This window comes from Tetranychus urticae, chromosome 2 (genome assembly GCF_039701765.1).
Source record: "Tetranychus urticae isolate SD_2017Ah chromosome 2, NJAU_TeUrti_SD_1.0, whole genome shotgun sequence".
Classification (NCBI taxonomy): Eukaryota; Metazoa; Arthropoda; class Arachnida; order Trombidiformes; family Tetranychidae; genus Tetranychus; species Tetranychus urticae.
Window position 1 is genome coordinate 28,902,476 of NC_142959.1, and position 24,065 is coordinate 28,926,540.

General features: G+C 31.9%; 1 protein-coding gene and 3 long non-coding RNA genes across 5 annotated transcripts; 2 read left to right on the forward strand and 2 right to left on the reverse strand.

The window, feature by feature from the left end:
* Window positions 1-887: 887 nt before the first annotated feature.
* On the reverse strand, window positions 888-2,244 carry LOC149094293 (uncharacterized). Its single transcript, XR_016198441.1, has 3 exons — window positions 1,773-2,244; window positions 1,562-1,708; window positions 888-1,456 (listed from the first exon to the last, which is right to left on the reverse strand). It is a non-coding gene; the product is annotated as an uncharacterized LOC149094293 (long non-coding RNA).
* Window positions 2,245-2,600: 356 nt separating this feature from the next.
* On the forward strand, window positions 2,601-9,148 carry LOC112539497 (uncharacterized). Its single transcript, XR_003083357.2, has 3 exons — window positions 2,601-2,732; window positions 4,549-5,985; window positions 7,394-9,148. It is a non-coding gene; the product is annotated as an uncharacterized LOC112539497 (long non-coding RNA).
* On the reverse strand, window positions 4,214-5,253 carry LOC107368172 (uncharacterized). Of its 2 annotated transcripts, XR_001570091.3 has the most exons (4): window positions 5,114-5,253; window positions 4,774-4,985; window positions 4,526-4,601; window positions 4,214-4,455 (listed from the first exon to the last, which is right to left on the reverse strand). It is a non-coding gene; the product is annotated as an uncharacterized LOC107368172 (long non-coding RNA). The 2 variants fall into 2 exon arrangements; XR_016198321.1 differs by having other exon boundaries at window positions 4,526-4,985.
* A 4,162-nt stretch (window positions 9,149-13,310) lies between the features above and the next one.
* On the forward strand, window positions 13,311-23,131 carry Cad96Cb (protocadherin Fat 4-like Cad96Ca). Its single transcript, XM_015935907.3, has 2 exons — window positions 13,311-13,697; window positions 19,584-23,131. Exons 1-2 carry the CDS (start codon window positions 13,509-13,511, stop codon window positions 22,644-22,646), a joined length of 3,252 nt encoding a protein of 1,083 aa, XP_015791393.1. The 5' UTR covers window positions 13,311-13,508; the 3' UTR covers window positions 22,647-23,131.
* The last annotated feature ends 934 nt before the right edge of the window (window positions 23,132-24,065 follow it).

Below are 24,065 nucleotides of genomic sequence, written 5' to 3' on the forward strand. Positions count from 1 at the left end.
AACGTAAAATTTGCTGAAAACTGATCATCGCTAATTGTTCATCATTTTAAAGGTTTTACATTTCAGTTTTTCATGTGATATTGAGATTGTACAAATTTAGTGATCAAAGATTTGCAAATTGTGACCATTAAGTTTGACAGGAGCAATTAATTGAGTTAATTGATTAATTAGGGTTGAGAAAAAAGAATGAATTTTGTGTTAAGAAAAGGGTAAAATTTTTAAAAATAAAATGAAGATTAATGAAATGAGACTAAAGATGAAAGAGTTGAAAGTCGATGGTGATGATAATGATGATGGTGAAAATGGATGATAAATGTTCATTGAAGATGCAGGTTGAGCAAAAGGTTTCAATCTTCATTTAGTGATAAATGAAGCGCACGATTAAGCTATTAATGATTGAATCTTGTACCTAGAACTAGGTAAGAAGCTAAACATAGATTAACAATGAACAAGTCAGCGTTTTGATGAGATTTTTTGTTGAAGCTTATCTTCCTGGTGATTCTGATAGTGAAGATGATGAAGATGATGCCGAATGAAAACAAAAACGTAAAACGTGCCAAACGTGATTAAAATATGCATCTTGTTGGAGAAAGTTTCATCTAATGTTGAGCCATTTGAAAGTTTACCTCATCTCTATCAATTAACAGGCAAGTTAATCAAGGTCCGTCAACACTTTTACATTTTTTGACTAATTTCGTCTGATTATTATGATTAAAATGGCGAAAAGTTGAAACCATGATTAGGGTTAGGCTATCAGATGATGATGATCATCATCAGATTTTCTGGTTTTATATATAAATATACACACATCCGAGTAAGTATATTTATAAACCAAACAACTTGAAATGATCACCCATTAACGTTAATCAATCAACATTTGGCTTAATTAAGCGGCAAAAATTAAACTCTTTTCCTTTCATTGTGTAGTTGATGATGATTTAATACATATTTGGTATGGGTTGGTTAATGAATCAAAGAAACCACTTTGATATAGATTCATTGAATTGTGGTTAATCGAAAGGCTCATCATTAAGTCTGGCTAGTTTCTTCGATTTTTTCAGCTCATTTTTAGTATTTTCCTGATCAGGTTAGTCAACGGTCTTTTTAATGAAGATATTGATAGTATCGTTAATCAAATGGATGTAAATCAGTTTTCAACTTGCCATAATCATCATTCAACAGCATTTGATTTGAGGGAATCAGCTCTTAAATTTACCACTCCTAATAATTTAGATGTGAATACTGGAACTGTTGAGTTTACTATTCAAATTTTTGAATGAAAAACGAGCTATTCGTTTGAATTGTGATTTCTCTTTGATCGTTGTCCTCAAGTTTTTCCAATTTGCATCATTCAAGATAAATTTGAAGTAAATCGAAGCGCTTGTTGACTTTCACAGCTCCGTTTGGTGGATATAACATCAAGTTGAATGTTGAGTGATCAAGGGTGTGATGTGAACTGTTTTAAGGAGGAGAAAAAATATGATCAGAATCACAGGGTAATTTAATATGTTCAAATGACACACAAAGAGGTATGAATAAAAGATGATTAAGATTTACTTACAATTTTTCAGATTAATTCATCAACGTAATCGTTTAGAAAAACTGTAACAGTTTTCAAAATTCCTTTTGTATTGTCTGTTCCAACTCATTTTTTGAGTAAAGCCAAATTTCTATTTCTTGTTCCATTCCATGAGTTGGTCCTCAGACTCTGTTGAAAAATGATACGGAAACGATTACAATACACATAAATATTTGTAACAATTATAATTAACCTTTATCGAGAGAGGAAATGTTAAAAATATCATTATTATAATATGAATAAATTAGTTTTAAGGCCAAGTTGACTTAAAATGATGATCCACCATCAGAATCATTTTTTGATGGTCCTTTTTTGCCTTGAATTATGATGTGATCATCAACTTACAAAGAGTTAACATATTACAATCCAAATTGTTCAGCTCAATAGCCTGAAAAAGACAAACTAAATTAACATAATCGTCATTTAATGTTGACTTTTTTTTGCAACTCCTTTGCACAATTTCATATGATTGACATTATAAGCACACCAAGAGGAGACAAAAATCAAGGATTTCAAACAGCAAAAATTGATATAACTTCAGTAAATGAATACTTGATGATGAGATAATTCAATAGAAGTACCAATTAATTGATCAAACAGTATTATAACCTTTAATTCTTGAAGTAAATTAGACACATTCAAAGCATGGCGAAAATTAAATTTGAAAATAAAAAAACCGTTAATTAGTTTTTGCCAAAAACGATAGATGTCACTTTAATATCATTTTGTTACAAAATTTTTGTAACAGGATTTTTTGGTTTTGTTTTTTGAATTTGTTTAACTTTATTTTTCATCATTCATTTCTCATTTAATCACACAAAATAAGGAAAAAATGATATTTGAAATGATTTATCATCATGCTTACATCGGTATCAGAATCTTGAATCTTGTAATAAGGTGAAAGATTAATAAACAAACCTCGCAATTTTCAATATGAATGGTGTTTCTGGATGACTTTTGTGTAATAACTTTATTCAAGGATTTATCAAAATAATACAATTTCTTCCAGTCAAATCTTAATTATTTAATCAGATCTACTCTTTAATGTAAGTTAAGAGAGGAAGTGCATTTCCGATTGAAAGGTGAGTCAATCAAAAGTGGTTTAAGGAAAGTTAAATTTGAATAAGTGAATATCAATGAAAGGATCCAAAAGGTAAGATTTTTTGTATTTTCTCAATTCCGTCTGAAATGTGTTCCTTTAAAGCAAATGATCACAACTAAAGCAATAAAGAATGATGCGAAAACAATGATAAACAAAATAATAATGTGAATAGCAAATTGTTGATTCTAATAATAATGGAAAGAGTATAAAAAAGATCACAATAGAGTCCAATTTTTGGCCTAATTTAATGTTCACCATTTGGTTTGGTTAATAAAGATGTATAAGCCATCTTATCATGATTCTTGGACACAATGTATACAATGTTTAATGGTAATAATAACCATCTAAATATGCACCAGATTATAATGAACATTCAGGTATATAAGTTGAGATGATGAGATGTGGGAAAGGTTTTTTTGTTTTGTTACATAATGTGATGTTGATGGTTTAAGATGATAATAGTGATGATACTCATTGACAAACAATGGGAAGGATTGCTAGGTTTGTGCAATAAATAATCATCAGCAGGAATTAAATGAAGTTACCATAATTTAGTCAATCTTTTTGTATCAACCAAATGAATTAAAAAATGATTAACAGACCAAAATCATTCAAAGTATGGGTTTTTTCAATTGCTGCGGTTTCCTTGCTGGATAAACACATTAGCCAACTGAGTATTTGTTTAAGCTTTGTTTCACCATTTGTGAGGTTCGTTCAGTTTAATACAGTCTAACTGTTGATTGTATTCATCATTATAATCATAATCATCATTTAACAGCAACAACCAACCAACACACACACAATCAACATCAAAAGTCAATTAGGAAGCTGGTCAAGAATTCAATTTATCTGTAGCTCCTGAATCCTTCTGAATCTTTACACTTTTCACCTTAATTTTCATTTTTCTTTTCAATATAATGATGGTTAGGATCATTATTTTTGATTGTTATTAAACAATGTGGTTAAATAACTTCATTTAAAGGTTAGGTTACCATTAATTTGACCAAATCTTCATTCTCGTCATCATATATTACTGATTATTTCTCAATCTAATTGTTTACCTTTAATCAATTACATGAGTAATAAAGCTGTTATTTGCTTAAAGTCCGATTTTCTTATTGTTTTTGAAACAATCAAATTGATTATTTGGTTGCATTACAGGTAAACAGGCTTTATGTTTGGTTAACGAATGAATAATTTGTTGTATAAATTGTCTCACAGTTAAAGGTTTGGTTCAATGATGCAATGATATTAAGACGATGAGAAATAATCAATTTTGATAGTTAATAATAATTACAAATTTGAATGAATGGACATTCAAAATCATAAACCTGTAATTGAGACTGAACACTCCTTTGGAAATGAATCTTAAAGTTTAAATGATCATCTCACTATTTAATACAGTTATATTGGTTTGACTCAGTAATCGTATCAAAATTGATTCAATATAATTCGGTTTCCTACTTGATATGATTATTTAAATCATAAATGTTACAATCAATTAGCATAAATGAATGATTGAAGAGATAGAGTAAACAGCAATTAAGCTCAATTCAAACTATCACTGTACAGTTGTAAGTTGACAGCCGTATTCAATGGATAACTGTTGTTGGTGTTGTTTTGTCATCTGTGAATCACATTTCCATGGAGATGACCAGAACCATTAGTCAAGCGAATCGCAAAGGATAATAATGATAATAATTATAAATAATAAAATAACCATTGAAAGTTGTTAGACGAGTCTCCATGATTTCCGTTGAAAAAAGATGTTTAACTAAAAAGTAAAAGTTGAAATACAACAAAATTAATTTCAAATTAATCTCAAACAAAAGACAAATACTTACATTTTTCATTGTTTCATTTTTAGGAGTCCTGAAAATTTATGGTGTCACCCAAGAAATCAATGGTTTGTCAAGAAGCCTGAGGGTAAAATACGCAGCAAGAGACAAACAGCAATCAAAAAAGGTCCACCAGATCAACAACAGCATTTATAAAAAGGAAACACGAAGACATGGAAAAGAGGAAATATTTTCTCACTCGATTGTATCACAATATAATTTCCCACGGGCAAAGGTAAAAAAACCTAGTTTACCTTTAGAATCACAATTTTCTCACTTCATCTCTTCCAACTTTCATCGACATCAGCATCATCTAGCAGATTCCTGCCATAACCCGACTGGGCTGAGTGGTTTGGTTACCCACCCCCTATGAGGCCATATTAAGCTTGGCAGGCTTAGGGTTGGTTGCAGCTATGATGCCGTTGATTCGAGATATCAGTCGTCCATATTGGGCATGTGAAACCATCTAGAGGAAATAAGATAGAGGAAGTCAGAAGATTGAATAAATAAATAAGAGTAATTATGGAGTCTGATTAGATATAGCATAGGGTCAGAATAGTGGGTTACGGCTAGGTGAATCGTTAATAAGATTACATGTAAAGAGGCGTGCTATGTAGTCCTGGTAATAGAATTCTTTATAATGATTCAAAGTAATGAAACAATTTCATTCTTTTTGCTTTTCAGTCCTTGAGCTAGTCCTTAAACACAGCTTTTATCATTTTATCCATTAGCGTCTTCTTTCTCATTCCCATGGAAATCTGAATTCACTTTTAATTCAATTTGAATTCACTTTAGTTTCACAGAATAAACTTTAATTCTTTCCATGATCATATGATAATTAATTTAAAACTGCAATGGAAAAGACACTAATTAAGAGTTTAACTGTTGTAAATGTAACTTTTAAGAAACCAAAAGGATTATAAAACCTTTTTGTTACCAGAATGGCTGGTAGACAAAAATGGGTTTCTGGCAAAACTTAATTGATCAACAGCTCTGATTGGTTGGCAATATTTTGGCGCCTGATTGGCGGTTAGAGATGAGTAATCAAAGGTTTACACTCTTAGTAAGCAATGTTACAACATGTCATCGCTTTCTTTAATCTTTTGTCTTATGTCGCCATATTTGTTCAACTCTGGTGTTTTTATAGATATTATTTATGCGTTTTTCCTGTGAATGGTACTAAACTGAATTACTAATCTATGTGTTTAGGTTCGATTCAAATCGATCAGTGATTATTTCTATCTTGTGATCATTTTCAGTTGGATAATGCGTTTTGTTGATGGATTTTTTGGAGATTTGTATTGGTATTACATCGAGTTTAAATTTCTTTTGAATTTCAATCTCCAATTCTTCGAAACTCCAGATTCTGGTTGATTCCAATTGATTGTAATTATTTTGTACCGGTGATAAACACTTTTATTTATAATTTACTCTTTTTTTAATGAGTGATATTTTCTTAACTAATGGTGAGTTTAAATAGCCTTGCTTTCTGTTTGTTAGTGTTGCCTTCTTATTTTTAATTTATATCATTATTTGGTAAATTGCATTTTTGTTTTATTTCGATAGCTTCCATTATTTTATAAAACATTTTCATTCTTAAAGTTACATTATAAACAATGTGAAGAGGGTAAACTGTTAGCATTACCTTAATTAAGATTATCATTTGAAAATTTGGGTATTACTATTGTGAGATTTAATCACGATTACCTAACTTCACCCTATCAAACCTGTTCATTTGAATTTGTTACTTTGTTCAACAACTGAATGAAGTCGATTTTTGAAGTTATTAAAAAAACAAGATGAAGGTGAAAATATTTTTAAATATATTGTAATGAGCCAAGTTAATCAATGTAATCTATCAGGATACAAAACTTGGCCAATTATTATAAGATTTACCTGGATGATGTGCAAGTTACAAGCTCTGAAAATCCTACTCTTGGTAAGGCAAGCTGGATTGTCAGAGCGTGTTGAATGAGCGAGTTGAACTTTATCATGTCCAAAGACAAAAAAGAGAAAGCAAAATTAAAGGTTTTACAATTTTCTTGAACTATATATCGATTTATCATTGATATTTATCATGTTATAATATTCATGAATATCGAGCATAAATCAACAGACGGACAGAAAGCAACTTGAAGATTGATTATATTGAAAGTTTTCTGAATATTGTAATAATTAGGCTTAGAATGCACGATGAACCCTGAATATCAAGCTCAGCAGGTATGATAAAGTTCAAGAAGAAACTGAGAAAAAGTGTTGAACTCAAGATTCGCGAAAAGCTTTGGTTTGTGTATTTGAATGTTGATTGAGCTTTAATCATTACGTTTTAAGCGTGACTTACCTTATTTGACATTATTGCCGAGATTATTTGAGTCTATCTGATACCACTGAGCTTTATTATGTTGTACCTTTTATGCAAATGAAACAAAATATTGAATTTGCAGAACATTTTAATTTATCTCTAAATTTCCAGTCGAATTGCCTTAATTGTTGATAAAAAGTAATATGTGTTTTACAATTGAAATCAGACAAATGTGTTGAGTGATGTAGATATACTCTGTGTTACATTCAGAATGATGCTTAAGAAGATGATCAATGAAGCAAACAGATAAATCAGTTGACTGATTGATTCAGGTGATGTATTAGGACTTAGATCAAAACTTCCGGCAAGTCAAGTAAATAAACAGTTTTTCATAACAAAGTAAGCAAAAAATTTTATCAATATTGAAACAATTAAAATAACGGTGATTGTTATTGTGTGTAGGCCTATCTTTATTTGGGTAATTAGGAATCACTCTTATGACAATAAAATACCAATGAAAGGTTATTGACATTTTTAAACAATCTAACTAAATACAATTTCATTTCTTGCAGGAATTAAATTCACAAATCACAAAGAAACAGCAATGGCTCATCTGGTTAAAATCATCACGAACCCACAATCGATACATAACATGGCTCCACTACTGTCATCAGATTATCAAGCAAAACAGTCGACAAACTAAATTTTCCAAGCAAAGTAATAATTCAATCTTAAGGATCTTCAAGTGATTTCACTAAATTATTTCAAGCTGCATGACAATGGCTCTGATCACTTCCCTGGATCATTGGTTTCAATTAAGTGAAATATTAAGCGTATTTTATTTGGTTCGGGTTAATCTTGGTTGTAATCCGTTTGTCGAGTGATTATTTTTGGTGATGAATTGGGTTATTGAGTCAATGAATGGCCAGTAACTTGATTGTTTAGGATATTCTGTTATTAACTAATGAAGATCATGATGAGACGAGAGCCGGATAAACATTGATGGATATTAAAGCAAAGGATAAAATTTATTACCGCAAATTAGCTCAAGATTACCTTTTGATTAGCATAAAATGGTCAGCTCACAATTGACTTGATTATAAGGATGGACGGACGATTGTTCATTGGATATCATCAAGAAAAGTTTATATTTTAAGAAACATTTTGTTGTCAAAAAAGTGAAATGAGATTCACTTTTGAGATTAAACAGTTACCATGATACAGTTATCTTGGTCGCCATCAACATCATCATCATGTATTATTATCATCATGACTAAATGAACTTTAAGCCTGAAATGAAGCAGCATCAACAAGAGCAACAAGTTAACAATTAACTATAACTCACAACAACACAAAAAGCTCAACAAGAAGGAAAAAAAATGAAAGTGAAAATAAACTTCAATCCAAGCTTTTCATTTCCTTCATTTTAATGATGATTATTACCATTTCTGATTATTACAGTTAACCATCTTGACCATTGTAATACCATCATCAACCATAAATTGACTGCTTCTTCATTGTATGATTATAGTGTTTACAATTTGGATGAAAAAGGAATCAGTGAAATCACATTTTAAAATTTACTATTGATCTGACCATAAATGGTGAATCCTGATTACAATTGGATCTCTCAATCAATTGAAATACTTTCAAAATTAATCAATTATAATGGTGAATCATTATTTCCATTTATTCTCAGGCTAACAATCAGACAAACCTTTGAATTGAATTAATGGCCAAGTTGAGATGAAGATAATTAACCAGATGAAAATGTTCATTTATCATGATAAATGTCATTCCCAGATGCGAATTAAACATTCAAACAAACGCAAATAATCACTTGAATTGTAATGCATTGACTGATGAACAATATTATAATTAATTTTGATTGATTACATGTTAACTTGTGAAAATTGTTGCTGTTTTGAGGAAACCTTTACTTGGAAATAAGTGTTAGCCAAAGATTAAAATATTGAACCATTTTATCAACTATTTTTAACAGTTAAGCCAGCAATAATTAAACTGGTTAACCAGTTAATTTAACGGTCAACCCAAAGAAGATTATAATTTCTCATTTGGATTACTTTCACTTGGAAAAAGCAGTTCAACAATTATCATGAAACAAAATTCCAGCTGAGCCAAGATTAGGTTTGAAAAGCTGTTTAACAATGAAACTCTTTTCAATCAAAAATATCACTCAATATGATCTTTAAATTGTCTCATCAAACCAAACAAAATTAAATCAACTTTCCAAGTTTCTTTAATTCTGTACAATTTTAAACAGTTATTAATCAGAATCAATAAATCAAATGAAACAAAAGCTTAAACGAGCAAAAATCAATCAGTTTTACCTTTCAATTAACAATTGAATCTCAAGCTCAAAATTCATCAAAAATAATGAAATCCAATGAAAACTGGTTAACAATTAAGACTGAATCAATCATTCAAAATGCAAATTACCAAATGATTAAGTTGGAAATTTCAATTGTTCGTTGATTTTTCCTAAATCGTTAGCAATTACATTGCCACAAAGAGTAAATATTGATGTTAATGGTGAAAATCAAATAGCAATCCGATTAACTGATTGCCATAATTTGCAAAATGGTTTCGTTTTTTTCGTTAATTATTTCAATAGGAAAATTGATAATTATATGTTAAATAAATTACATCATTTCTGTTCAATCTAAAAGTTTAAATTTACAATTAACTTTTTCTACTCTTGTCCATTCACTTTTCCTTTTATTAACATTTCTGTAAATTATCAATCATGAACCACAACTAATCACAAATCATGATCACCATGATCACTAACATGATCAGAATGATTAATTCCATGATAATGTGTAGGCTGGTGATCACCCATTTTTTAGGTGCTTTTGTTATTCAATTGTTAACCATCAAGCATCATTAGTGACCACAAAACTGGACCTAATCACAACCAGCACTCGCCTCACCCAAACAAAATTATACAATATTGTGCGTTATTACAACGAGTTAATTGTCCAAGTTGAATGATTTCAAGTGATTTAGAGTTAAAATCAAGCTTCTGATTTGGGTTGATATCATTTTCGCATAATGTTTAGATTCTTGGTTTGGTTTACATTTCATTTTCACTTCATTACAATCTTTCTAATTAATAATGCTCACAATTTAACAAATACTATTAAAGTTGAAACAATCAGAAATTACAATCAGTTAATAACAATAATAAAAATCTGAACTAAACAAAAGACATTTTGAATTTCATTCCGATCCAAACACCAATATTCAATTTAAACTGTGAAGCTTTTCAATTGCTATTGGATCAATAGTATTGATATTCAGCAATTAAGTTGAAAGAATCAGTTTAATTATTCCGTAATTGGATGTTTCCATGATCAGTTTCACTGGAAAAGCAAATCTGTTTCCACTTATTACTTTAAATTGTTTCACTTATAGTGATATTTTCAATGATATTTACTGATTTAATTTTAACTATTGAACCACTTGAATGTTGATTAAATTGTTGTCTATTTAAATTGCTCGATAAGTTGGCAGGTTAGTTGAAGAATCAGTTTTCACACAATTTACTGAGTAGGATGAGAGATTCGGTTGACAGTTATGATTTATATTAATTGTCAGTTGATCAACACTCACACATAAATTGTCATGAAAAACAAAACCTACAAGTTGACTGATGAAAATGACTTTTGAATCAATAATAGATGTAAAATGGTTGGATAAATGGCTTTAATTTGATGCTAAAGAATCAATTTTGATTTATTTTTAGGTTAATTCAAGAAGATTGATTTGTTATTCAAAAAGATTTAACCTAAAGTGTTCAAAGGTGTTACATATTTCAACTTTCAATATTTGATTGATTCAATATGAGTTTGATTTGTGGTTTTAAATTTCCAAACAATTGTGGTCATTTAAAACAATATACTTGATAATAAGGAACAATTGAGTTAACAAATTATTCAGTTTTGCACATTTAAATGAACCAAATTGGTGAAACTTTATTTACTTTGTTCAAAAATTGGGTTAAACAGTTGATTACAATCAACTCATTAAGTACTTTATTTTCAACATTTTGTCCAATTCAAATTTCCATCTCCTTTTGATTCACTTTTTACTGTTTCTAGTTGTCTTGCATTAGACTTTCAATCTGACTGTAGGCCGATGAACTGAACTTCATGACCAGATTTTTGCTGTGAATCAGATAAATTGGATTCGAATGTCAGAAATAGAGAAATTATATTAACAGTAAATGGTCAGATTATTTTGGATTCGGGTGATGATTGGCTTTGAGTCGATGAAAAGACGTTTGGACATTGTTTCAGTTTTGTAGTTCATTTGGTTTTAGTTTATGGAATGAAACAGATTCGAGAATCTTTGGATGAAATTTTCGATTTTAATTACTATTAGTTTGAGTGGAGGTTTAACTGGAGTTTTGTTTAAACCATATTCATCTTGAATCGTACAGAGGAAGGAAGTTCATCAACAGCGAAATAATCGATAAAATTTGTGGTTAGACAATTCAGAGACTTTTATTACTCACTATTGTTTCTCGTGTTTTCCTGTTTGTCATTTATATTAATAATATTTTCATCACAAACGTATTTCCATGGAGATGATCAGATCATTCAAATGTTATTCAACTACATAAGTTGAGTCAACTTTCACTGAAACATAACATAACCTCTGAGTTAAATTTTAATGTTGAGAGGAGTTTAAGGTTGAACCTTGTTAAACTCGCACTTCGCAGCTCGTAATCTCAAAAAATAAACACTTGATCAACACAACTTCAGAGTAAACATTACTGAACGGTTCTTGATGATATTGACAACATTAAACAGGTAAAAGAAGGAAACATTTTCTTCTTTTTGTCACTCGAGATCGCGTTTCCCACGGACAAGGGTACTAAAGGGTCTATTTGTATTGTAATTGATTCTTTTGTTGAACTCACCTCACCTTTTCCTTTCACAATAGTACAATAAAACCTGTAGTTTATGGAGCATAATCGCCTCTCGAAAAGAGATGAGCCAAGGAGAAGCAGTGCTAAAGTTTGAATTAAGCTTGTAGTTAGCCTTCCTATGTAACGATGCAAATGGACAGTCGATCAAAGACTTTGAAGACAGAGGAAGAAAGAAAGAAGCTCCAAACAGAAGCAAGACTTTATAATAAAAGTTATAACAAGAAGGGTGAAAAACCATATCTCGAACTAGCAAATGTTCAAAAGAAAATCAAGCAAACTGTATTTATTGATAGACTTTTGGCTGTTTCTGATCTGAAGAATTAACTCATATCGCAATCAAATCATCAGTGATTCATCAATATCAAGTCGTTTGACAAACCCTTGATAGAATCCATGAAGCAATTACAAGCCTGAACCAGCGAAATGAAAGAATTGAGGTTTTAGACAATTTGGGTTGCATATCAAACCCATGTAACCAAAGAATCCAAATGATTACAGTTTAGGTTGTTACTGGAAAGACAAAATTAACACATTTATGCTCAAATTGAAACAAATGCACAAAATGGGCAAAAATTTACACATTGTGGGTTCCTTCAAATTTAGACTCTGCTAGTTTATTAGTACATAAAACCTGAGTCTATTTGTGCGATTTAAGAAATTATATTCATCGAATCAAGTTCATTTTCTGGTCGACAATCAAAATATACACTAGGAAAGGGAGTTTCATGCTGTAATCTGCTTCCATAACAGTACAAAAAGCGATCGAAGTTTCAACTTTGAACTCGATTTTCTAGAAAACAGTAGTTCAGGGAAATTTTTAAACCGCATAAATGGATTCAGTTTTTATGTACTAATAAACTAACAGAGTCTAAATTTGAAGGAACCCACAATGTGTAAATTTTTGCCCATTTTGTTCTCAGTATTGAGTCAATTTGTGCATAAATGTGACTACTGTGTTAATTGTGTCTTTTAGCAACAAGTTATGAGTTTATGGATAGACTTTAACTAATTGGCCGAACAATAAGTTACTGTCAGTTTAATTGTTTAACAAAATTGTCACCAAATTGATTTGTAGCTGTTTTTCGGTTGTTTACCCAAACCAATTAATTGTTTTATGAAAAGTTGTGGTTTGACAAAAGACAATAGCATAATAATTTTACTTGTTCAAGTAAAACAATGAATTAATTTGAGTTCAATTGAATCAATCATGAAATCGGTTTATCGACAAATTTATTTATTGAAAATTGTAGGATTTACAAGCAAAATGAGACAAAAATTGTTAATATTGTTACATGGAGAAAGCTTTAGTCAAGATGAACAATGAAAGCCAACCTTTAACCCAAAAAAAGCGCTGAAAGAGAGACTGGAATAAGAGTGAAAAGATGATAAAACTCCTCCCAACACCGTCCTCTCATCATCATCATCATCCTTATCATCCTCCTCTTTTACTTACCTGCAAGACTTACAGCGCTCCCTTACCTGTTTACCGGTCCATAAGGGGACTTTAAGCTTAACATTACTCAGAACCATTTTAACTCTCAATGAGGACGTTACGTTTGTTTGTCAGTCCATTTGTGTGAGAACTTGACCTCAACGCGTTTTTGTTATTACAGTTGTATCCTTTTTATTATCATCATCGGATGCCTACAAAGTGATTATCGACAGATCAACAGCAGACAAAATTCAATAACTGACTGCAATACAAAACCTAGCTATGCGATTAAAAAGCCATGGGTGGATTAGTGCCATTTTCAGTGATCTTTTTACCATGGATATTTATTTCTTTTAACCTAATTTATGTGAAATCAAGTGAATTAACTAATCGTTATGATTTGTGCTACCTTAAAGATGGTGGATCATCACAAACCTTTACGGTTAATGAAGCAACTCCAATCAACTCATCAATTGGATCTCTTCAGGTAACAAACTCTTATTCAATTATTATCAATCTATTTCCTTGCTTTTGACTTTCAATCAACAACAATTGAACAACTGTAAACTTGAAAATGTAAACCTTTTAATTGACCAACAATTTAATTGTAACTCTTTCTTCAATTTGCTATTTAATCAAAAGTGGGTAAAAATTTATGCAACAATGTTTACAGCTTTTTGAATGTTTATTTCATAAATTGTTGCCCTTTATGTGCTTTTGTATGCAATGAGTCCAAATGTGCGGCCAGTTGTGACGGAAGTTGTAACCTCCGTTTTGACATATTAAACTACCTTCTTGTTTTATTAACTTAATTGTCAACTTGTACTTTATCAGAATTTACATTTTTACCTGTTTACACACTTTTCTTCATGCTGTCCAGTCTAAGGAAACGAGTTCAATCTTCACTCATCTTGACCATTAAAAAGGGTTATTAAACGTTGACAATACAGTTGACTTGCTCAGAGTTGATTTTTGTGATTAGATTAATGTTTTTGGTAAAGATCAGCTCAACATTTCGTTTCCAATTCAATTGTTGCTTTCATAGTTCTTTACATTTGATAAATTTATTGTTTTTTGCCAGGTTTAATTGTTGCAGCCTAATTAATATGGATTACTGGTTTTACTTTAATTTTACCATTATTAATATATTGACGTAATTTGAACACAATTTGGTTTGCTTTTAAATTTTGTGGTTGCCTCCATTTTTCAATGACTTTTTTAGATGAGATCGTACTTGATGTCAAATCAATTGTTCAACAATGAATCTATTCAATTTTGTTAATTCAATTATCTAAGCTTTTATTTAATTTAGATTTCAACTGTTCCAATCAATGAAACAATTGTTACCCTTTAACAATCATCTTAATTCATTTATATCGTCCTCAATCTGCAGGATGAATCTCATCCATCTTCTTAGGCTGTTTATTACATTTTTTCAATGTTTTGTCTTTTTTCGCACAATATGGTTTAACCTTTGACTAAATTGTTAAACAAATGATTTAATTCAACTAACCAATTCGCTCGGTTAACCTTGAGGAACTGTAAACAACAGAAGTGCAATAAAAGAGCTTATCTTGCTCAGCTTGGAACAAATGAACGACTGATTTAAAACAAATATGAGAAATGTTCAATAATTTAATTCAAAGATGAATAAGAGTTGTGGCTTCTTTCATATTTTTTTGGCAAAACCAACAGAACATCAATGATTATTATTTAATGATTTAACTTTTATTTTGCTGTGTTAGGGTTAATGTTCTGTTGACAATGATAGTTCAGTTTTGTCGGATAGTCAGGTGATATTCGTATTCCTTTGCAACATGGGCAAATTGACAGCTTTTGTGATTAATTATCTTGCTATTTTAACGGCTGTAATCAGCATTCGATTCATCTTCATAAATGGTGAATTTTCTCAACTTTTTTGTGATTTTGAGACTGATCTTTGCTCTTGGCGTCATGAAGTTGCTTATACCAATGGGTTGAAATGGAGCCTCTCAGATCCAGATACATGTGCTTATGGAGATGCTCATTGTCCTTATTCAAATGATCGCTATCTTTATACAACATCGAGAGTGTTAACAACCAACGGTTCTTTTGTGCGAATCGGACACTATCCACTAGCAGCTCAACTTACAGGTAAATGTACTTTAAGTTTAAAGTATATTGCCTTTGGAATTGGCTTTGCTAAGCTGGTAATCAGTATACGAATGGTTGGTGATCGTGATCCTGAGCCTATTTTGGTAATCCACTGTTCAAAAGACAATGAATGGAGATCCGTCAAAGTTCCATTGGTTGCTAGTTATGTTTTTACACCAGTCATTGAAGCTATTCGTCTTGAATCAACTGACTCTGGTCATCCTGTCAACGGATTTGTTGCCATTGATGATACCTTGATAAGTGATGGTTGTCTTCGCCATGGAGATTCTCCTCTCGGTGATCCTGTTACTGGAACTGCTTTCGATTCAAATGTAAATCCAGTGAATAGACCTTCTAAGCCTAAAGATTCATCTAGGGATAGTCCAAGAGGAGATTATTTAGATGATTGGAGAGGATTGGGTAAATTACCTGGACCGGGAACAAGTTTGCCTCGACCAGTGTTCGATTCACGACCTGGAAGTAAAGGAAATACAAATAATAATAAAAAGCTGAATTCCCAATCAAAGAGGCAAAAGAATCGATTTAAAGCGTACAAATCAATTCACAACAAGCATCCCATTTGTAGTGATGTTGGTGCAAGTGATGAGGAAGATATTCCTGGTAAACGGAATAATCCTTTGGAAAATTATGACTGCGAAACGACTGTTACTCGGTGCTCAGAAGACAGAGGCCAGTGTAATTTTAAAGTTGATTGTGAAGATGGTTCAGATGAGTTCCGTTGTCCGGCAGTTTGTGATCTTGACAGTGTTACCGACCAGGAAGCTTTCAAAGAGCTTTGTGGTTGGTCACAGACTAGATCAGGTACTCGTTATGCTACCTGGATCCTGATATCTGGTTCCCATGCGTCCAAATATTTTCAAATGCATCCTTTGATTGACGCTTCAGCGCGTACAATGCAGGGAAAATACTTGATACTCAATCTAGTTGATTTACCTCATCTACCCTCGGTTCACCTCAATAGTCCAACCTTTTACTCTTCCAGGTCAACCTGCTATTTCACCTTTTCCTACATTATTTACGATTTGTCGGCTATCTTTTATGTAACCCTCACAGTTGACTCAGGTGAACTCAATGAAGCAAGCAAAGGATTATCTGTCCTATGGAAGAGTAGCGGTAATCCGTCAACTCTATTAACTCCGGCCAAACAGTCTGAATGGAAAAATGGTTCGGCTTACATCGGAAAGCAAACTAATCCTTTCTTTTTGACCTTTTCAAGATCAGCTGCGCCATTTTCATCTCAAGGAACTGTTGCTCTTGATAATCTTCAATTTAATGCTTGCTAATTGAATGCGTTAACATCTTTAATTGGCTTTGCGTTTTTTGTTCCAAGTTACCTGCAAATATAAATATAACTGTTTAATAATGAGTAAATAGGTCAATTGATTACTACAATTATGCTCTTATGTTTAAATTAACTTCCTTTTTGCAATAATTTTTATTTGGCTCGTTTAGAGTCAAAAAAAGAGTTTCATTTCAAAAATATTTCGATTGATCTTGATTTAGTTAAATTGCTAATTGGTACTAAAAGATGGTGAATTAGTTGATTAAGTAACCAAAAAAATTTTATGCTCAGCGCAATTACTATTTAATAACTGCTAAAAGTTGATGTCATTGAAAGATGAATCATTTCAAGTTATTTTTATTTGTTTTAACGGATTAATTTGATCAGTTTTTCAATTGACTGCCATTAAAAGGCAAAAAGATAAGAAACAATTGATTTCCTAAACTAATGATGATGATCATGATCAATTCAGAATGACGATTAACATGTCAATCAACACTGAATTGAGCAACAATGAACTTGACTTTAGAAATTGAAATGTTGGTCTCTTTTTTTGTTCAATCCACAAGATTTGGTGTTTTCCTTACCTGAGAAATCTTTCACTTAGAAAGCTATAATGGAATCATTTGAGGTAAATAATGATTAGTAAGATTTCCCTTTCCTTTATTGCCTTGTCCAAATGCATTAATAAAGAAGTAGCAAACACAATACTGATTGTAACTACAATCAAGGTAAATATTGATTGAAAGGTTTGAGTTGTTATTATTTCCTTGACAGAGAACTTAATGGTCCATAATTCACAGGTAAACCAGGCAAAAACAAATAATCAGTCAACAATGAGTTTTCCCGTTTAATTTGATTACCTATTGAAGATGGAAGAAAGAAAGAGAAAAGTAAATATTTAAATCTGATTTTTAAACATTGACTGACTTGTAACAAAAATGGTTAACATTTGAATCAACATTGTTTTCCATTAATCAATACCTTATTTTCAATTAAATGGTCATTAATAATGTTTCTGTCAAACATTAACAATCTTATGTTATCGGGTTCATGTTAAAGTAAAGTTTAGAAGTTAATAAAAGGTAAACAAAAGAGTTGAAAATATACACACACAACAAATTATGTTCAGGATGTAAAGATGGTTGATAAAGATGAGCTTTTCAAAGATTGGAGGGAAAATTCAAGATAATTTATCGCCATTATCAGGCATCTTCTCAGTCTTCTTTCCTTTCTTAATCCTCCAAGTTATAACCAGAAAAGATTTGAAACAATTTAGGGTATTAACGGGCATCGCTCTTCCAGATTCTGGTTCATTGATTAGTTACTTGGTTAAGACTTTACGGTTCCATGAGGCTTGATCAGGATGATGATGAATCAGAAGATGTAGGAAGAAGTAAAGATTTCCATCAAAAGGTAAAGTGATAATAATTTGGCGAAATCAATCAAGTCAAATGATTTAATTTGATGAAAACACAAAATCACAAAAAAAAGATTCACATTTCTTTCTAATGCGTTTATAACATGAAAACAAAGGGCTTGAGCAAGAAGCGGTTCATTTGAAAATGAAATCTTTTTTTTTATTATTCATCTAATTATGGCTTAAAAAGATCACAATTGCCTTAATAACCTCATGATGTGATGTATTAGTAAAAAACAATCAGCTATTAACTTTAAAGCCAAAAAACAGCAAAAGAATAATAATTGATACTTATTATTGCGACTATTTAAAGTGAATCGATCTCTTTAATTAACCATGAATGATTGTTGTTTGACTTACTAAAAATATAACTTTCAATGATGATGATATCTTATTATTTGAGTGTAATATGTGTGTTTACTGGTTGAATACAAATTATTTTTAATTGTAAGTACAATAGTTGATCAAAAAAGTAAATCATTTCATGAGATTGTCTCAATTTGATTGATATTGCAACTGTAAAGCAGTAGTTGAGCTTAAGATACTAACAAGAGAAAGAGAGTAAAATAGTTGACCTCTCGGAATATCTTTTTTTTGTTCATCAACAATCAGACATGATACTGATGATGTTGAGCATCATTATTAACCATCATCTTGATCATCATCACATACTCAAACAACACACGACCAGTTACCGGTTGAAAGATTGAATTAATGTGGAGTTAACAGGGAACATCGTTTTTCTCATTATGGCTTCTTGTCAACCGGAATCAACAGTCGTTTGTTACTGAAATGAGAAGAAGAGTAAAAAGAGTTAAATAAATATAAAAACATAATCAACAGTAAATAGTAAGCAAAATGGCAATAGCAACAGACAAATTCAACAAAATTGGTTGAAGTTAAAAAAAAGTGATTTCATGAAAACGCAAACAGTCAACAATAATAGCAACAAAGTAAACAATCAACCGTAAATCTTCACTGGTTTTTTTTGTTCACCACCAAGGTTATCTTATTCTGAATCTTCATCATTATCATCAGCATCAGCATCATCTTAATCATCATAATGATTATTCTATCTTTTCCTTCCTTCGTAAAACTTGGAACAAATTTTTTGTTTCTTTGCTTCACTAATCACAATAACTTTTCACGTAAAAACGAGAAAAATATATAATAATAATGGTCAATTGTTGGTTATCAATTTTTTTCATCAATCATCTGAATCCATTTGAAATTAATTTTCGTTAAGCTTGATACTGGCAAGTATCCACTGTTGGTAAGCTATAATTGGCTACAGTCGCTGCCAATTCAATTACTACTTCAAGTTTTTGCCCGATTTCAGTGTCCAGAAAACCATTTCAAGTCAATGACCATTGAACTAAACAATTTTGTTACCCAATATCTCATTCCATTGAATTTTTTTCATGGCAATTGTTGTTGATTAATGCTAGGAAATAATCTTCTCTTGGCATTGCATTCTGATTTTTCACACTTCCTTTTTTTCCTCCAAATTTCAATAGGTAATCGGAAATGTGTCCACATCACCTGAAACAGAAAGTGAAATCGAGCTTAGCTTAGCGCTTCACCATTCAGCTAATAGACTGGAGAGTGGTGATATACCTATTCGCATCGATCCGGGAACCAAAGATTTGATCTTAATCCGTAAATTGGATAAAGAGTCAAGTGAAGGTGAATCTGGTATAGTTATTGGCGTCAAATGTCGCAAATTAGTTCAATCAACGGATCCATCGATAATCATTCCAGTGCGTATAATTGTCACCGATGCCAATGACCATGCACCAGAGTTTGTTGGTACACCTTACATTGTCAACATTTCAGAGGTAACAGTACCTGGATCATCACTTTTTCCCGGTCATCGTATTAAAGCTATCGATGGTGATTCTCAAGGTCCTTTTAGTACAGTTGAATATTCAATTGAAACTGGACCTTTTTCCCATCTAGTAGCTTTTAGAGGGCGACTTGGTGGTGATTTGGTTCTGACTGGACCACTTGACTATGAAACTTTGCCCAAGTTTTGGGTGACCATAAGAGCTCAAGATCAAGGTGAACCACCTTTAAGTGCAACAACAACCCTCACTGTGATAGTTAACGATGCAGATGATCAAAATCCACGTTTTCTTGACGACAAATATTCCGTTGTACTGCCAGATACAGTTCGTGAGGGTCAACCTTTAGGTATTAAACCTAAACCCATTCGAGCAGTTGATCCAGACACAGAGATCAACTCACCTATTGAATATTCATTCAATTCAGATTCAAGAGAATACTCTTACTTCACTATTGATCCAAAGTATGCAGCAATTAAGGTTAAACGACCTCTTCCACCAACAATATCTTTACCCTTGACTTTAGTGATAAGAGCAACGCAAACAGATAATCGTGATCGATATGCCTTAACAACAGTCACAATATTATCTCGAAGAGAGTCCATTCTTCCTGAAATACGTTTCACCAAATCAAATTATTCAGTCTCAGTGTTGGAAAATGTTCCTCCTGGATCAGTCCTTTTAACTGTTGGTATAATGGGCCGACCAACACCAACCGAGGTTGAATCAACTAGTTCATCAAGTCGTTCATCTTCTTCATCGCCATCGTCTTCAGGTATAACATACCAACTGTTAGATGACGAGGGCAATCACTTTGGAATAAAATCCAACGGTGAAATAACGGTGAGAAAAGCTCTTGACTATGAACTTCGACCTTGGTATTCATTCCGTGTAATGGCCTCTGATGGGAAACAAAGTGATGTAACTCGTGTCAATATTTCATTGATCAATGTTAACGATCATGATCCACAATTTTCCCAGCCACATTACACATTTTTTGTTAACTCTGAATCAGGCCTACGATCAAAATCAATAGTAGGTGAAGTAAAGGCAACAGACAAAGATACAGGTGATACACTTGATTTTACTGTTAAGGGTCCTTTTGCTCGGTCATTTACGATCGATAAAACTGGTAAAATATCAATCAGTTCATTGAAAGGTCTAAATACGACTCAAGCTCATTTAATTGTGATGGCCTCGGATTCAGGTTCACCGCCAAGATCATCAAGTGTCCCGGTTACCGTTCAATTCGCGCCTAATTTAATTAAAACCGGATTGGCTCGAGCTATTGGTGACATTGAGCCATCCGATTCAGTTGATAACTTGTTAAATGATATTGATGATGTTGACGGTCAAGCAAGATCTTCCGGTGTAAACATGTCTTCTCTCTTCAATACATCCGGACCTTCGGCAATTGTCCTTGTGATTGTTCTAGGTGTTTTATTGGCCACTTTGTTCATCATAATCATTACTTTAACAGTTCATCTTCTTCGCCATCGAAAACTGAGTGATGTTCATTCTTCATCCGGCTTGTCGTCTACTTCAACAGATTCATGTGCATCATCAACTGACTCAGGTCATCTTCATCCACCTCCACCTCCGGCCTCATTAACGTCCCATCATTTGCATCATCATTCCTCTCTTCATCATCCAAATTCAGCAATTTACGGTAAAATTGATGTTCCCTCGTCAAGAGGCTTTTCCATTTCCTCGTTAGCCAAAAAAACTGCCAAGGTTAGTCCATCTGATCAATCTGATTCAACTAATCTGTTTGGACCCACCTCGAATCTACCCACTGGTGGGTTAATGTCTTCAACTGGAGGAGTCGACAGTGGAGGTATTCATGGTGTTGAAAATCCCATCTTTAATTTGTCAAACAACAACAGTACCAATAATACTTTACCAAATAACCTTTCTTCACGATACTATGGCAACAATCGTTCCTTGTCCATTGGTCATGGTACATCTTCAGGTTCTGGTAAATCGGATCCTGATTCAGCTATAGTCAGTGATGCCTCTTCATCTAATGATGCCCCTCATAATGGATCTAGTTCATCTTCATCGACTTCATCAACATCATCCAATACATCTCATCATCGACAGGTAAAAGAAGCCGATTCCATAGTTGATTTAACTTCACCACCTTCAGAATCTCATAATCATCATCACCACCATCATCACTTCAATAATAATAAAGATAACCATAATAGATCTCTAAGTCCACCTCCACCACCTTCAATTACATGCACGACTTCGGGAACCACAGGAGGAGGAACAGCATCAAGAATATCATTGATCAAATGGCCTCAAGGATCAATACCGAGGAGAGTGAAAAAGTTAACCTGGGAAGATGAAAGGTTTGGCTATAATACAATAATTAATTACGCCAATATAAATAAATCATCTTCTTCATTTGTTCACCACCGTAATGGTAACAACGGTTCATATGATTCAACAAATAATGATTTTGATGAATCTAAAAATGTTTACAATCCATACAATCCTGCCAATAATAATATCAATAATAACAATAACACATTTGGACGACGAACCAATAATTCATCTGGTGATCCATCAAGTGGTTTAAGATCAACAGATGATTTTCGTCGAACCGAATTAGATCCTGATGTAAGTGTAACACCATATAGACGATCAACATTCCTGGGTCAACATCATCATGGATCCACAAATAACGAACCAAAGGCCAATTTACCTGATTTAACTGTTTATTTTTGAGAAAAGAAACAAAATGATAAAAACAAATCACAGAGACCCTACAAAATATCAATCTTACCATAAACGCCTTCAAGTCTTCGCATACAGAAACTGAAACACCATCTGTAAATTTGACTAAGTCCACTGATCATTGGACACCGAAGGATAATATGATTTGATGATATGAATACAAGTGTAATATATTTATAAATAATATTATAAACATGATGTAATTGACTGATAATTTTTCCGTTTTCCCCGGAGGAAACATTTTTCCAAACAAAAAACTGTAAAAAGAGCCTTACATTGTCCATGGTTACTAATGTCTTTAATTCAGGAAACTGATATCATGTTCATCATGTGTGTTTCACATACACAGATACATTTACAAAAAATATTTGTATAAAGTTAATTATGAGAAGATTTTAATGGTGTAACAATCATTTTTTAACTTCTTTGATAATTGTAAATAAAACAACAAAAACAAAATGATTACTAAACAAAAATGAAACGTCCAATGAAAATTATTTAAAATTTATTTATATGAAACGCGCTTTTTACAAATCTCATTACTTACCGGATAAAAATTAATTTAAATTATAATTAGTGAATTATATTGTCATAAATTTTATACGATAAAACACTCTTTAATCATAAATTACAAAATTCAAGATAATATTACCATGTTAACATAATTTGAATTGACTCTAGCATCAAATGGCAAAATAAAACGCAGATTTAGATAGACCAAGAATAGTAAAATATTAGCTAATAGCTGAATTACCTGATTATCGGCAATAATGATACTTCCTACGATAATTTAAGAATCAAGGTTATTGAAGATTATCAATATTTAAAGTAAATTCATTTAAATTGCTATTTATGGTCATAGAAACCTTCAAACCGTTTCCTCTTAAACAACATCAGAGCAACAAGTAAACATTGAGATTCATTATCACTTTGAGTTTACGTTTCAACAACGATCAAGAAATTGGTGGAACCATTTCATTGTTTTGTTTGGTTAATCAAATTAAGGATGAATTTTGGGCAAAACATACAAAATAATAGGCAATCTAGTGTTAGACTTATGGTGTATTAGCTAACCTTGCTATTATAATAAATCTATGAGCATTTTGTTGAAACTGTTGAAACCTGTTGTAAAACTAAGCATGAATGATCAACAGTCACCAACAAAAGGAACCTTTTGCTTTCCATTTGTTTATTGTGATAGTTTACTTTGTTGTTGGTTTCATCAAGTGTTGAGAGATTTCCCTTTGGTCTGTTTACAACAATCAAGAAATAAATAATACAATTTAATAAAATATAACAATCATTTTTTTCTGCTTCTACCCTTAGATTCATTCCTTATGTTATGCAGTTTACTGGAATCGCAAGTAACCCTGGTTTGGGTCAACCAACCAAATCTTCAAAGACGAAGGG